Raw genomic sequence first — 12014 nt, 5'->3', positions numbered from 1 at the left:
GCGAGTGCTTCTTTATGTGGCGTGCTTCTTCTACCTTTTCGCGGGCGCGTGGACTTTGCATAAACGCTCTGCGCACGATCCGGACCCGGTGGTCGAGAATGATATCGTCAAGCATTGGCCGATGGCAGGATAATGCGGGATGCTCGAATGTTGCGAAATGCGTTGCGCAGTTACGACTCTGTTTGGAGTACTGATCGCTGATGATGGTAAAAGCATAGTCAGACAGAACAAGGACAGACAGAACAGTTTTGGATAGAAGTGCTACATTTATGCGCGTAGGTGTTAGGGGCTTCATCTTATAACGTTAAATAAACAGTAGAATAACAACTTTCCCTTGGTAGAGCGGAACAATCGAAAGTGTTTATAGTCAATGGATGTGTCATAAGAGATGCTTGGTCACGTAATTGTGATTTACGTCTGTTGACGAACGAGAAATTGCAAATCAGATTCATACAGAAGTTGTAAATGTGCAATCAAGATGCACAAGGTTGCAACGAGAAAGTGATACCCTTATTTGTGCGATCCTCATTGCTAAATTACTGCTGCTGGGCCGGATTTAGGGTGTCTTCATTTTTTTTAATAAGTAGTTCGAGTTTGTAATAAGATAAAGTAGCAGTAGCAGCTCAAAGTGTTTGTTCTTCTCATTAACTCGTCATTTACAAGTTCTTACTCAACTAGTGAAATTTTAAACATTTTTTCATTTCTGTTTGTGTTCGTTTGCGTGAAAAAACGAGAAATCCGCGCGCGACTTTTCAAAAAATATGCAATCGACCTAACCAAGACAAGGAAGACTCACAAACTATCCGATAAAAAGGAAAAGAACATGATAATTCTCTCAAATTATTAATGCTAATGGATTCCGGAAATTCCCTTACTCTTGAGGACACATGAGAACTGATAACTTATTATTTTTTAAATTAAACATTCAATATTTGCACAACTTCATCATTTGCTTTGTTGAGTTAAGGAAAACGATTAATATGAAAAATTATCCAATCCAAACTCCATTCATCGCCCATGAGTAAATGATTTGTTGTCCAGAAATAGTGAAACTCGCACTTGAGAAAATCCATGAACTCATCAGCAAATGTTCTGATTTTTTTCAGATTTGAATTCTTATGTTCAGGAAACATAAACGCTCAAACTAGAAATTAAATTATTCATCGTATAAATATAATTAAAAAACAAGAAATTAAATTCGGATTATGAATTTAATCCTAACAATAACCATTTCTGTTTCATGTTGCCAACCGATAGAGCTCCAATCAACGATGCCTTGCGTTCGTTTCATCCATTCCACTATTGAGAAATGGCCGTGAAATGATACAACACGAACCATTTAAATGCTCCAGCGACTCCTAGAAAGTGACGAAACCAATCTGTCCAAACACCCCAAATGCCGTAGCGAACCTCGTAGCGAAAAGCAACCACTACTCGTGTGCACACTTCCGGCTGGCCAGCCCGAACATCTCACTCGCTAGGACTAGTTTTGCTGATTAGCTAATGGTTGCCATTCGTGGACCACTTAGAACCTTCGGACCGGTTTCGTCCGACGAAACTGATCCCTCGCTGCTGTTGCTGCTGCCGCTGTGAGAAGCATCTCTCATATCGCGTCTTCTAGTCTTTCGCTATCTTCAACATCTAAATCGTTTAACAGGAGAGGCAACAGAGGATGCTGATGGCCCAGCCCCTAGCTTCACGGTTTTGGGTCTACACCACGAACAGCTCCATCCATTGGAGGCGATTGGAAAATGAAGCAAAAAAATGGTTGCCATCTGGGCATTTATCTATTTAACGCTCTAGCGGATTGATGTATCCGTGTTTGCCTTATCGCGAGCCATTAATAGAAGCAGATTATCCGTAGCAACGGCAATGACAAACGGCTCTCTGGCCATCATCATCATCATCGTCGACGTCGTCGGCGTCGTCGTTGTCCACCTGGCCGCCAGTCAACGCGAAGCTATCGCAGCACTTCAATTTTGGCTAATGCTTATGCTAATGAGAACCGATTTTATCAATGAAACGGAACGGATCAGGCACTGTGCAAAAGAAGAAGAAGGGAGCCGGGGTCGCAATATACGTGTGCAGCAGACAGTGTGGCCCCATAAGGGGCGCACCGATACCGACGGATTAGCACACGGGATCGCCCCAGAAGGGTGGTCCCGATTCCGGTGCAACGAAGTACGATCGCGATCTTTGCTTCTTTTTCTCCATTTTCTTCCTCCTTTTTCTGTTTCATTCTTTTATCGGACGAATTATGTCCCATCACTGCACCATAAAATCCACTCCGACTCCACGACTTCGCGCTTTGTTTGTGGACTTCTTTTTAGTCCGCGTTTTCGCACGAATTGGACACGATAGCCCCCCCTGCGTGTGTGTGTGTGTGTGCCGGTGGTGGTGGATCGTGCGATCGCGCGCGCGTGATCGGTAAAGCCAAAGACAAATAAAGGAAGGAAAAAGGAACATTTTGTTTTCGATTTTCGTTCTTTTTGGAAACCGAATCCAGCCTCCGCCCCCAATATCGGAATCGCAATCGGTGATGCGCGATGCGATCTGCACCGGTTTCTTGTTTTTTTTTGAGTGTGTGTTTTTTTTGGCAACCAGAGACCGAGTCCGAGTTGACGGCCAAAGTTCTAACATGGACCAATTTGCATAAGATATGAACCTGTCCATCGGTGTCGTTGGTCGGTCGGTCATGGGGGGAGGGCAGGAGTGAGGAGCGTTCCAGGAGGACGATGTCCATCTGTATAAAAGAATGGAGTGCTCCAGTTGAGACTACGAACTCTGCTCCCGACCATCGACCAGTGCGGATCGCCCAGACACACCTTGCAGCTTCTCAGCTTCTCAGCTAACAAAACACCAACAGAACTCAACCATGAAGAGCCTGATCGCATTCGCTGCTCTGTTCGTGTGCGTGGTCCTGGCCCTGCCCAACCAGAACGCCAAGGTGCTGCGGTACGAGAACGTGCAGGATGGTGACAGTAGCTACAAGTTTGCGTAAGTACCGAGGACTACTTCTTATCGCTCCAAGGCTTGCTCATCGCAATTGACGACTAACGGATTATTCTTTCTGCTTCTTTAGCTTCGAATCGGATGATGGTATCTCGCGCCAGGAGCAGGGTGAGGTGAAGAGCGAGCAGGACGGTCTGAACGTGCAGGGTAACTTCAAGTTCATCGCCGACGATGGCCAGGAGTATGTGGTGCAGTACGTCGCCGATGCCCAGGGCTTCCAGCCGGAGGGTGCCCACATCCCGAAGGAGTACGTCCAGACCCTGTCGAGTCTGTAAATCATCCCCTTTCGCATCCTTTCAACCCCACCGCCCTCCCCCCTTGATGCATCTTCCAAACAATCTCACATCTTCCCTTCAAACCCAAATCGGATGTGCTAATCGGAGTTGGGCGTTGCCGTTGCTTTGTTGAAGAAGCAGCGAGCGCCGCGCGGCTTCCGAGTATCGCAGCAAGACAACAACAATAAAGGAACCATTTTGAACCAACCAAAAACAAAACAAAAACCTGCGTTGTGCAATACGATGCGATCATGTTGATATTGTTGGAGGAAGTGCGCCTTGGAACCGGGAAGTGACCTTGCGCGCGACATCCATCAGCGAGCATATGTCATCGCGAGCACAAAGACAGGAGTCCCGCTGGCTGCAGCGTGTATTGGTAGTGGGCTAATATTTGTCCATGGCATTGGCATTGTGGCCCGGTAGCGATGCTGCGACAACATCGCAACCTATCATTTGCTTTGGATCCTCCTTCCGAAATGTGAAACGGCGATCGAGCTCGGGTTGTTTTTTGTTTTTTTGTTAAGAAAGAAACCAGCGTCCAATTGTCTACCAAATGATATTCCTGGCAGCAGATCAAGCAATCAACGGACTTCCTCGAATTCTCGATCACGATCACCGATCAAGGAACTCAGGACAAACCGAAAGGCCCCTGCAGAAAGATCCTTTCTGGCACCGGAAGCTTCATGATGAATGATATCCGGCCACCGGCACCATGCCAGGACCAGATGGTTTAGGTTTAGGCTGTGAGGGCCATTCGCTGGCCATTCACGGTTACGATCCGGCGAATCATTAGCTAATCGCCCGTCAATCCGTCTCCATGCTGCATGCCGAGGACGACACACATCGGCATCGGCAAAAGGTCAGCGATTATTTATGATTGTACGGACAGGGAGAGCTCGCGCGTGCCTGTGTTTGTCTCTTCTTCTGCTGTTCTGTAACCGTGTCGTCCTTTTTGGTCTTTCTTCGCGCTTCAGAATGGGATGCGAACTTGTTTTCGCGTTCTTTTGCGTGGCGGGAGATGGTTGTAAAAAATTAAACATTCGGCAACAAGTGGCTGTGATCGAGAGGCTGGAAAATTCTACAACACCTTGCAGCTCGTCGCATCACCACCACCTCTGGCCACCCTTTTCAAGCTGCCCGTTTGATGAGAGAAGATGAGTTAAGACGTTGGAGATCGGGCGGCTCATCCAACGCCCCGAAAACTTCATCCGCTTTGGGTCGACGCAAGAGACGCACGTACACACGGGGAGGGGGGAGGGGAGATGATACCCCTTCGGGTGAGGTGGTCCAATTTGCATAACAAATTTAGCAGACCTTGAACGCGGTCCTAGGCCGGGGGACCGCGAAAGCTCCGGATCGGATCGGACGCCCCGGCCGAGCTACCTTCGTCTACCCCTTCCGAACAGGTTTTCCTCGGTTCTTCGGGGTGGGTTCCGGGGACCCCTACCGGTGGCCGGTTTTTCGATCGAAACGACACCGATACACCCGGGGGTCTAAATCGAGAGACCCCCGCTAAATCGGCTCGGATGTTAATTTTAACATTTGAATGAGAGCCAAAATTAACAGCGACAACGACGGCGACGGCGACGACGACGACAACGAACATGTTCCAGAACACATGTGGGCCGCCGCGATCGTTACCATCGATGGCATCGCGAGAAAATTCTGACCGGTGATCGCTTGGTCGGTTTGGGGCGAGGATACGCCTTAACCGGTTCGGTGTCGCACCGGTCAAACAGGAGACGCCCGTGATCGTGATGTTTTCCCTTTCGTTCGTTTCCGTCGCTGGGGCTCTGCGATTGTGCGGCTGGAGTGGTGTTAGAGGACGATCTAAAGCTCGTTATTTAGAGGGCGAAACCCCTTAAGCTGAGCCCTTGAACCGTCGAGGGACAAAAAGGGTGACAAACGATGGTCAAGGTAAAGGGCGCCGTTCCGAATCCAATTCATCTCGCTGTCACCACCGAGCATGTGATGAGAGCGTGCCACACAACCCGGCGATCACTAGTAGTAGCTTTAGTAGTAGTAGTAGTGTTTATTTGTGAATGATATTGTGTGCAAGGCGCGATGATCATGGTGCTTATTTATTTTAACAAATTCATTTCTATATTTCGTCGTGGAATTGGAGTATGTCTCTTATGTTGATTAGCGACGATGGTACGTTTAGAAGCTAAGATTGTGGGAACAAAAGCCCCACGACAAGAAAAAGAAAAGCAGAATTTCTAACAAAATTATTACATCTAGTGCTTATATTGCTGGTAGCTGCCTAACAATATAAAGTAGGCTGTTCTGCCAATTTTTTTCTGTACACTCTGTCTTACAACGTTTTGACCGAGAGATTGTCTTGGTGTTTAATATTTCTGCAATCACTGTTGAATATCGACGATCGCACGCACGCACGCCCGCACGCACGATGATGGATTCCATCGATGATGAGCCGCACATCTTCAAGGTCAACAACGGAGAAGCAGCGAGTTCGACCACCTGGCCGCGTGATGCTGATAACCCAATCGTTGGTTCACCCCACCCTGCAAGCATATGTGCGAGGTGCCTAGCTATGGCTGCTCCTCCTGGTCGGTTGGTAGCATCGAGCGCATTATTTATGCTAAGCGGATTAAGCGATTCAAAGGCGGTGAGCGATCGATCGAACTGAACCGAACCGGTGAAGAACCGATCGCCTCGGCGGTTCAGCGAAAAAAAAGGTGTTGATGCGTCCCGTGAATATTCGCGAACCGCGATACCGTGCCGATGATGCTCCATACTTTACTTGATGTGACACTCAAGCCGGCACGGCGGCCTGCATGCCAGAGTCAATCCATTATCAGGGCATTATGGCGGATTTTCGGACAGGAGAGATTGTCAATTCTGTGGGGGTTGCTGTGAGTTTAAGGCAAGCTAATCACAGCGTCATTGTGTCCGTGCTGATCGCGAGCTGGTTTTGATGCTCGCACGGGCATACCATTTAGCATAAGATGGAACTCTTACATCTCACCGAACGAGGAACGAGGAACGATTTTTCGGTAAAAGCGATTTGGTAATTAAAGTGCTCTCGCCTCAATCGCTTTTCGGGCTGTTTTGTTCCAAAGATCGCTCAAAAGCCACACCTGACGCACTTCATGCCGACCTCCAATCGGGCATACCTCAGGTTGCGGGACCTTGGTACCTCGCTGGGGATGAGAATAGACGTCGTTCGTTCCGCCGGTCCACCACCACGCCGGGTGGTTTGTGTTTGTCGATCAAACACCGTCAACGGTCAACCGTTTTTCGGTTGACATTTTCGGTGAACAGCATCCAGCCACGACTACTGCTGCTGCTGCTGCTGCTATTGCTGGCAATTCGAAATGCAATAAACCTGCGCAACGTAAGGCCCTGAGAGTTCGCAACGCGCGATCGCGACTGGACACTCTAGAGCATTTCATTGACACCTTCATTGAGGATGGGGCCTTCGTCCTCGACATCCTGCATTCTGTACTTCTTTCTTTCGCTCGCGTTAAACTCGACGACGACGTCATTTGCACGATTTTCGTCGACGAAAACGAAAACCCCAAAACGAACTGACCGGCAGGGCCACCGTACCACCGAGTTCGAGGTTTGTGGCCGAAGGAGAGGGAAGCGACAGCAGCGGAGAAGTAGTAGAAGAGGGGGAAGAAGCGTCTCATCATACTCGCGATTGTGATCGTGCCCGATCGGTAGCAGCATCGGCAGCAAGCAGCAAGCAGCCGTGGATGATTATATTTAAAGTTTCCCGCTCATCATCGGCATCATCGGCATCCCATCTTCATCCTGCCGTCGCTGTCACCGTCGCCACCGCCCATCGATCGATCGCCACCGTGTCGATCGGTGCACACTTACAGACGCACCGAGCACGCGGCTCATCCCTTCCTACATACACGCACACGGACAGACCGACATGGGGAGGACATGGGTACGTCGAAACCAGCCCCACCGGAACACGGATGGAATGGGGAATCCTGAACCGGCAGCAGCGATGTCCGCCGCCCGATCGTCGACTATATAAAGACCAGCCCGGATCGGCTATCGGCATCAGTTGTCGTTTGTCCCTCTAATCAGCCTTATCAGCGCTCCACAAGCTCCAAAACAACACCAATCCAAAATGAAGACCATCGTTGCTTTCGCCTTCGTGCTCGCCCTGGCCCTGGCCGCCCCCCTCGATGACGCCAAGAACGCTCAGATCCTGAAGTACGAGAACGACAACATCGGTGTCGATGGCTACAAGTTTGCGTAAGTGTTCGAAATTCGAGTCCGCAAAATCCGCAGAAAGCAAAAGACTTGTGCAAGCGACGAACCCTCCGCTCCCACAGCGGCCAGTTACAGTGATTACGATCGCAGTGATCGCATTGCGGTGATAAGTGGTGCAAAGGCTATCGCAGTGCAGCGGTGTCCTCTGGTTACTGGTAGCTGAGGTGTTTGGAAATTTAAAAGATCACCCAGCAGTCCTTGAGCAGGGACTCTGGTAGCAGCAGCAGCAGCAACGTGAACGTGGTGCGAGTGCGCGAAGGCGAGGGCGATCGCGTTTGATGATTGCGTCACACACACACACACGCGCACGCTGTCGGTCGGCTGGTGTTTGCTTTATCATTTTGAAGACCCCTCACCGCACCGCAGCGTGATCTCCACCTCAGTGAGACGCCTACCACAGGTGCCCTTCAGCCGTTTCGATCGTCTGTTTGTCTTTCTGTTCGTCGACGTCTGTTATCCACCTGCCCCTCCTTCCGTTGTTCTTCTGTCCCCGTCTAATCACCTGTCTTATCTTCGTATCTTTCACACAGTTTCGAAACCAGCGATGGCCATCAGCGCCAGGAGCAGGCCGAGCTGAAGAAGCTGGGCGATGATGTTGAGGCTCTGGTTGTCCGTGGCTCGTACTCGTTCACCGCCGACGATGGTCAGGTGTACACCGTCAACTATGTCGCCGATGAGAACGGATTCCGCCCGGAGGGTGCCCATCTGCCGACGGTCTAAAGCGGCCACCGTTCGATCACCCGCAGTAACCGTGGCGAACGCGACCGGGGCTGATGTGTCCCGGGTAACATCCGGCGTTCGCCGAAAAAGTTCGGTTCCTCCCTCCCGGAAGAGGGTGGACCTGGGCTTTTAGCACACAATCGAACACAAACACACACACAAAACAAAACAAAACATACGAATCGATCAGTACGGCCGCCGGTGTAGATCGGTTGATCATATTGTGTACATTCTTTGTCTGGTTTCTTAACGCTGTACATTGAGCTAAGGCTTCCGAGCGGTTTTCGAGGAAGGGCCGTTGGATTTTAAAGTTACCTGCTACTCTTTAATATGTTTTTTTAAAAATAGTTTTGCTTCTCACCGAGAGGCGCGAGAGGCAAAAAAAAGGAATCCTTTTCTTTCTTCGCACGATGGGAGATTATTCCGCTTCACGGTATCGCTCGAGATTTGAGCAAAAGACCCAGCCTGCTACCCATTGTTCCTACGGAGCAATCGGTGGCCGCCGGTCATAGCTTTGTAACGTGTCGTACCGCCACCAACTCTAATAAACTCATTGGGGAGAAACGAATGGAAATGGCAATCGTGTGTGTGTGTGCAACCATCCGAACGATCCACCACTGGTTTGGTCACTGTTTGGGCTGTTAATGAACGTGAATGAATAATTAACCGAGCCCAATTAATACCCCGGATGACCTCTGGCACAAAGATTTGAAGGAATTCAACGATTAATATCCTGACTATGATGTTTTTGAACTTTTGCTTTTTGCTGTTGCTGCTACAATCATTCATAAGAGCTGAACTCGAATTGTATTGACGCCGATTTGAGGATTGTGTGTCCTACGGAACCAAATAAAATGAAGCAACACAAACAGTGTTGCAAATTCATTGCAAAACAGCAATGAAATCTCACAATATCATCTGATTCATCAATAAAACGCGTGTCTGACCGAAGCAAACGTGCAAAAGTAGGCATAAAAATTGCATCAAATGCAACGATTAATATTTGATTTATCTTTGTGGTTTTCAATTAATCACAAGATCAATATGCAGCCTTCGTTATGATACGATGTTTAGATATAAAACGATATCGAACGTAACAGAGTGGTTCTTTTGTCGTAGCTTGGGGTTTTGTAGCGGCTGTCGCGAGTTTAAACGGATGATGGTTTTTTTATGAGCCGTTATTTGTCGTATACCGGGAGCGTGTAAAGCAAACAACTTTTATCAACAATTTGTTTGGTAATTTTAGTTCAGGTTGGGCTTTCATAAAACGAACACCAAAAACCAAAAGAAGAAAAGATTTTTGGATTTCTTTATTTTCTAATCAATTTACAGAGTGTATAAACTTACTGTGCGGAAGGATACGAATATCAGAAATGTTCGGTTTGGAGCAATAAAATTGAAAAGAAATAAAATTACGGGTTCCTCCGTAGAGGAACAAAAACGTGGAGCAACGGATAATTCAAATGTTCCATAAAAATGATTTGCAAGCAAATGTCTTATTGAAAACAAATTTCAAGCTAACAAATCGCTTGATTTTTTGTACCACCAAATATTTGCTTGTAATTTAATTTTATAGAGCATTCGAATCAACCGTTGCTCCACGTTTTCGTTCCTCCGCGAAAAGCAGCCCGTAATTTCTTTTCTTTAATTTTATTAATTAATAAAAAAAAATAATTTATTAATTTTAGCATTAGGTTCACATAATCGAAGCTTTCAAGGTTTTTTGGAATAAATAGAACAAATTGAAAAAGTATATCATGGAGACAATGTATGGATGTATTGTGAATAAATTGTGTTTAAGTTAACACAGATAAAAAATATAATAAAAATAATGTAAACACTCCAATCAAATGAATTAGCTCAACGACTATCTTTGATTTTGGTTTGATATTGCACGTAAAGGATATGATAATGCATTTCCATCTCGGCGAAGATGTTTAGTTATCTTCGCTCGTATGATCTGTATGGCATCATGAAGACATCAACAATCTACTATATGATTTGAAGCCACGCATCGCTCACCGATTCATCTCCAACGTCCCAATGATGTTTGCTTAACAAACGATCGCATTACACGTCGTGTCGCGTGACGGGGACATTTTAATTAATGAGCGTAGCGCAGAATGAGCCTCTTCCAGCGCCGCACGCCATCGTGATTGATTATCTGTTGATGCTTTTATGCATAATACCTACAATTGATTGTGCGGGTATGAATAAAGGATTAGAATTATCTTTTCTACGCGGTTCAATGCTATTTCACCGGCTGCTCCTCCTGCGTGCGATTACTTTGTAAAGAACGAAACTGAGAATTCAACTTGGCTTCAACTTTGATCACAATTGCTTGCAGGGTTGCTTCGGAGTTCAACCTACTTTGTTGTATTAATCTGCATCGAACGAAAGAACAAATCCTGTATGCTTATACGATACGGACATGCATCTTTCGCTGGACGCACGGAGTCATAAAACTGCACGATCGTCAACCTTGGTCTCCATTTTGGGCAATCATCTGAAGAGCGTGTCAGCATTTGCTTGACACGTTCACATCGAAGGTCAACATGATTATGTTTGATGAGCAACACTTCCTTCTTGCAGATGAACAACCGAAAACAGCTTGTCTAAACAACATTCTGCAAGGAACCGATCGAGCTTCCTTTTTAAACGATGCGTTTGGGTCAAAGCGATCCAAACCAGATCCAATCCATCGATCGATTGGTCGATCTTTCACCTTTTGGAATCCCGCCGTGCGCTGAAGCAAATTTCAAAAGTAACACCACAGCCACGCAAGCGAAATCTTGCTAGCAATACTACCGTGCGAGCATGCGTTAAGTTTGGCAATGTTCGATTCGACGCGTGCCACCATTGGCTACCTCAACAACCAAATGGCAAATGTCTTGTTGTTGTGCGCACGAAAGTTGTGCGAACGGCATGCGCGCTGCCGAAACGATGACGAAAGCACGACCCGGTCAATGCGAGGCAGGTTAAAGGTGGTGCTGCTGAAACCAAGGGATGATCTCTGGAGCTTAACGGATTGCACCAACTGGAGGCGTCGAGCTAACGTTCCCGAGAACGAAGCGATCGTCCGAAGCGAGACAATCGAAGCATATCACCGAACAAGGATCGCGCGCAGCTCCAAGCAGCTGCTACAATGCTGCTTCCTACGACGATTAATCACCGAGTCTGCGAAATCCTACGGAGGCTACGGAGCACTTCCGAACGCTACCGAGAAAGATTAACGGTCGCGGTAGCGCCATTCGTCACGATTGCACCTCGGAACAATGTGCAACAACGGAGCCATTTTAACGCCTCCAAAACGCGCCCGTGTCGCGTGCTCAGGGGCCTCGGGTGCGTCAACAGCAACACGGAATCGTATAGCTAAGCTTGAAACTTATTGCTGAGAATGTTCTCTTAATTGTTAGACGACACTCCCAGAGACAATCAACGCAATCGAAACATGACGGAGAATGAAGTCTGCAACTCATGTTCCAGAAGTAATGATCGAATGGAATGGAGCTTCATTGCATCTTTACGTAGTAACCGATTTCGAAGACAGAACTATAGTATATCCATTTTCATTTCCTGTTCGATATTCGTCTGTAAATTCGATATTTTTATCGCAATAGTCAAGAGTAATGTTTTTTTCCGGAAGTTTTATCGTTTCTCTCTCCGTTTCATTAACTTTAAGCTCAATTTTTCAACATTTTTTTAAAAATATTTCAATCCGTAATTCTTTCTACCGTCTACCGATACCAT

The 12014-nt window shown here is 47.2% G+C and overlaps 2 protein-coding genes across 2 annotated transcripts; both read left to right on the top strand.

Annotated features, from left to right (window-relative positions):
* The first annotated feature begins 2875 nt into the window (after nucleotides 1-2875).
* On the top strand, nucleotides 2876-3287 carry LOC125954895 (larval cuticle protein 65Ag1-like). The gene is made up of 2 exons (XM_049685546.1): nucleotides 2876-2997; nucleotides 3083-3287. The coding sequence occupies exons 1-2, from the start codon at nucleotides 2876-2878 to the stop codon at nucleotides 3285-3287; spliced, it is 327 nt and encodes a 108-aa protein (XP_049541503.1).
* Nucleotides 3288-7351: 4064 nt separating this feature from the next.
* Nucleotides 7352-8798, top strand: LOC125954891 (flexible cuticle protein 12-like). Its single transcript, XM_049685543.1, has 2 exons — nucleotides 7352-7526; nucleotides 8075-8798. The coding sequence occupies exons 1-2, from the start codon at nucleotides 7399-7401 to the stop codon at nucleotides 8262-8264; spliced, it is 318 nt and encodes a 105-aa protein (XP_049541500.1). The 5' UTR covers nucleotides 7352-7398; the 3' UTR covers nucleotides 8265-8798.
* The last annotated feature ends 3216 nt before the right edge of the window (nucleotides 8799-12014 follow it).

This window comes from Anopheles darlingi, chromosome 3 (genome assembly GCF_943734745.1).
Source record: "Anopheles darlingi chromosome 3, idAnoDarlMG_H_01, whole genome shotgun sequence".
Lineage (NCBI taxonomy): Eukaryota > Metazoa > Arthropoda > Insecta > Diptera > Culicidae > Anopheles > Anopheles darlingi.
Note: the sequence above shows the minus strand (reverse complement) of the source record. Positions and strands in the feature narration are given on the sequence as shown.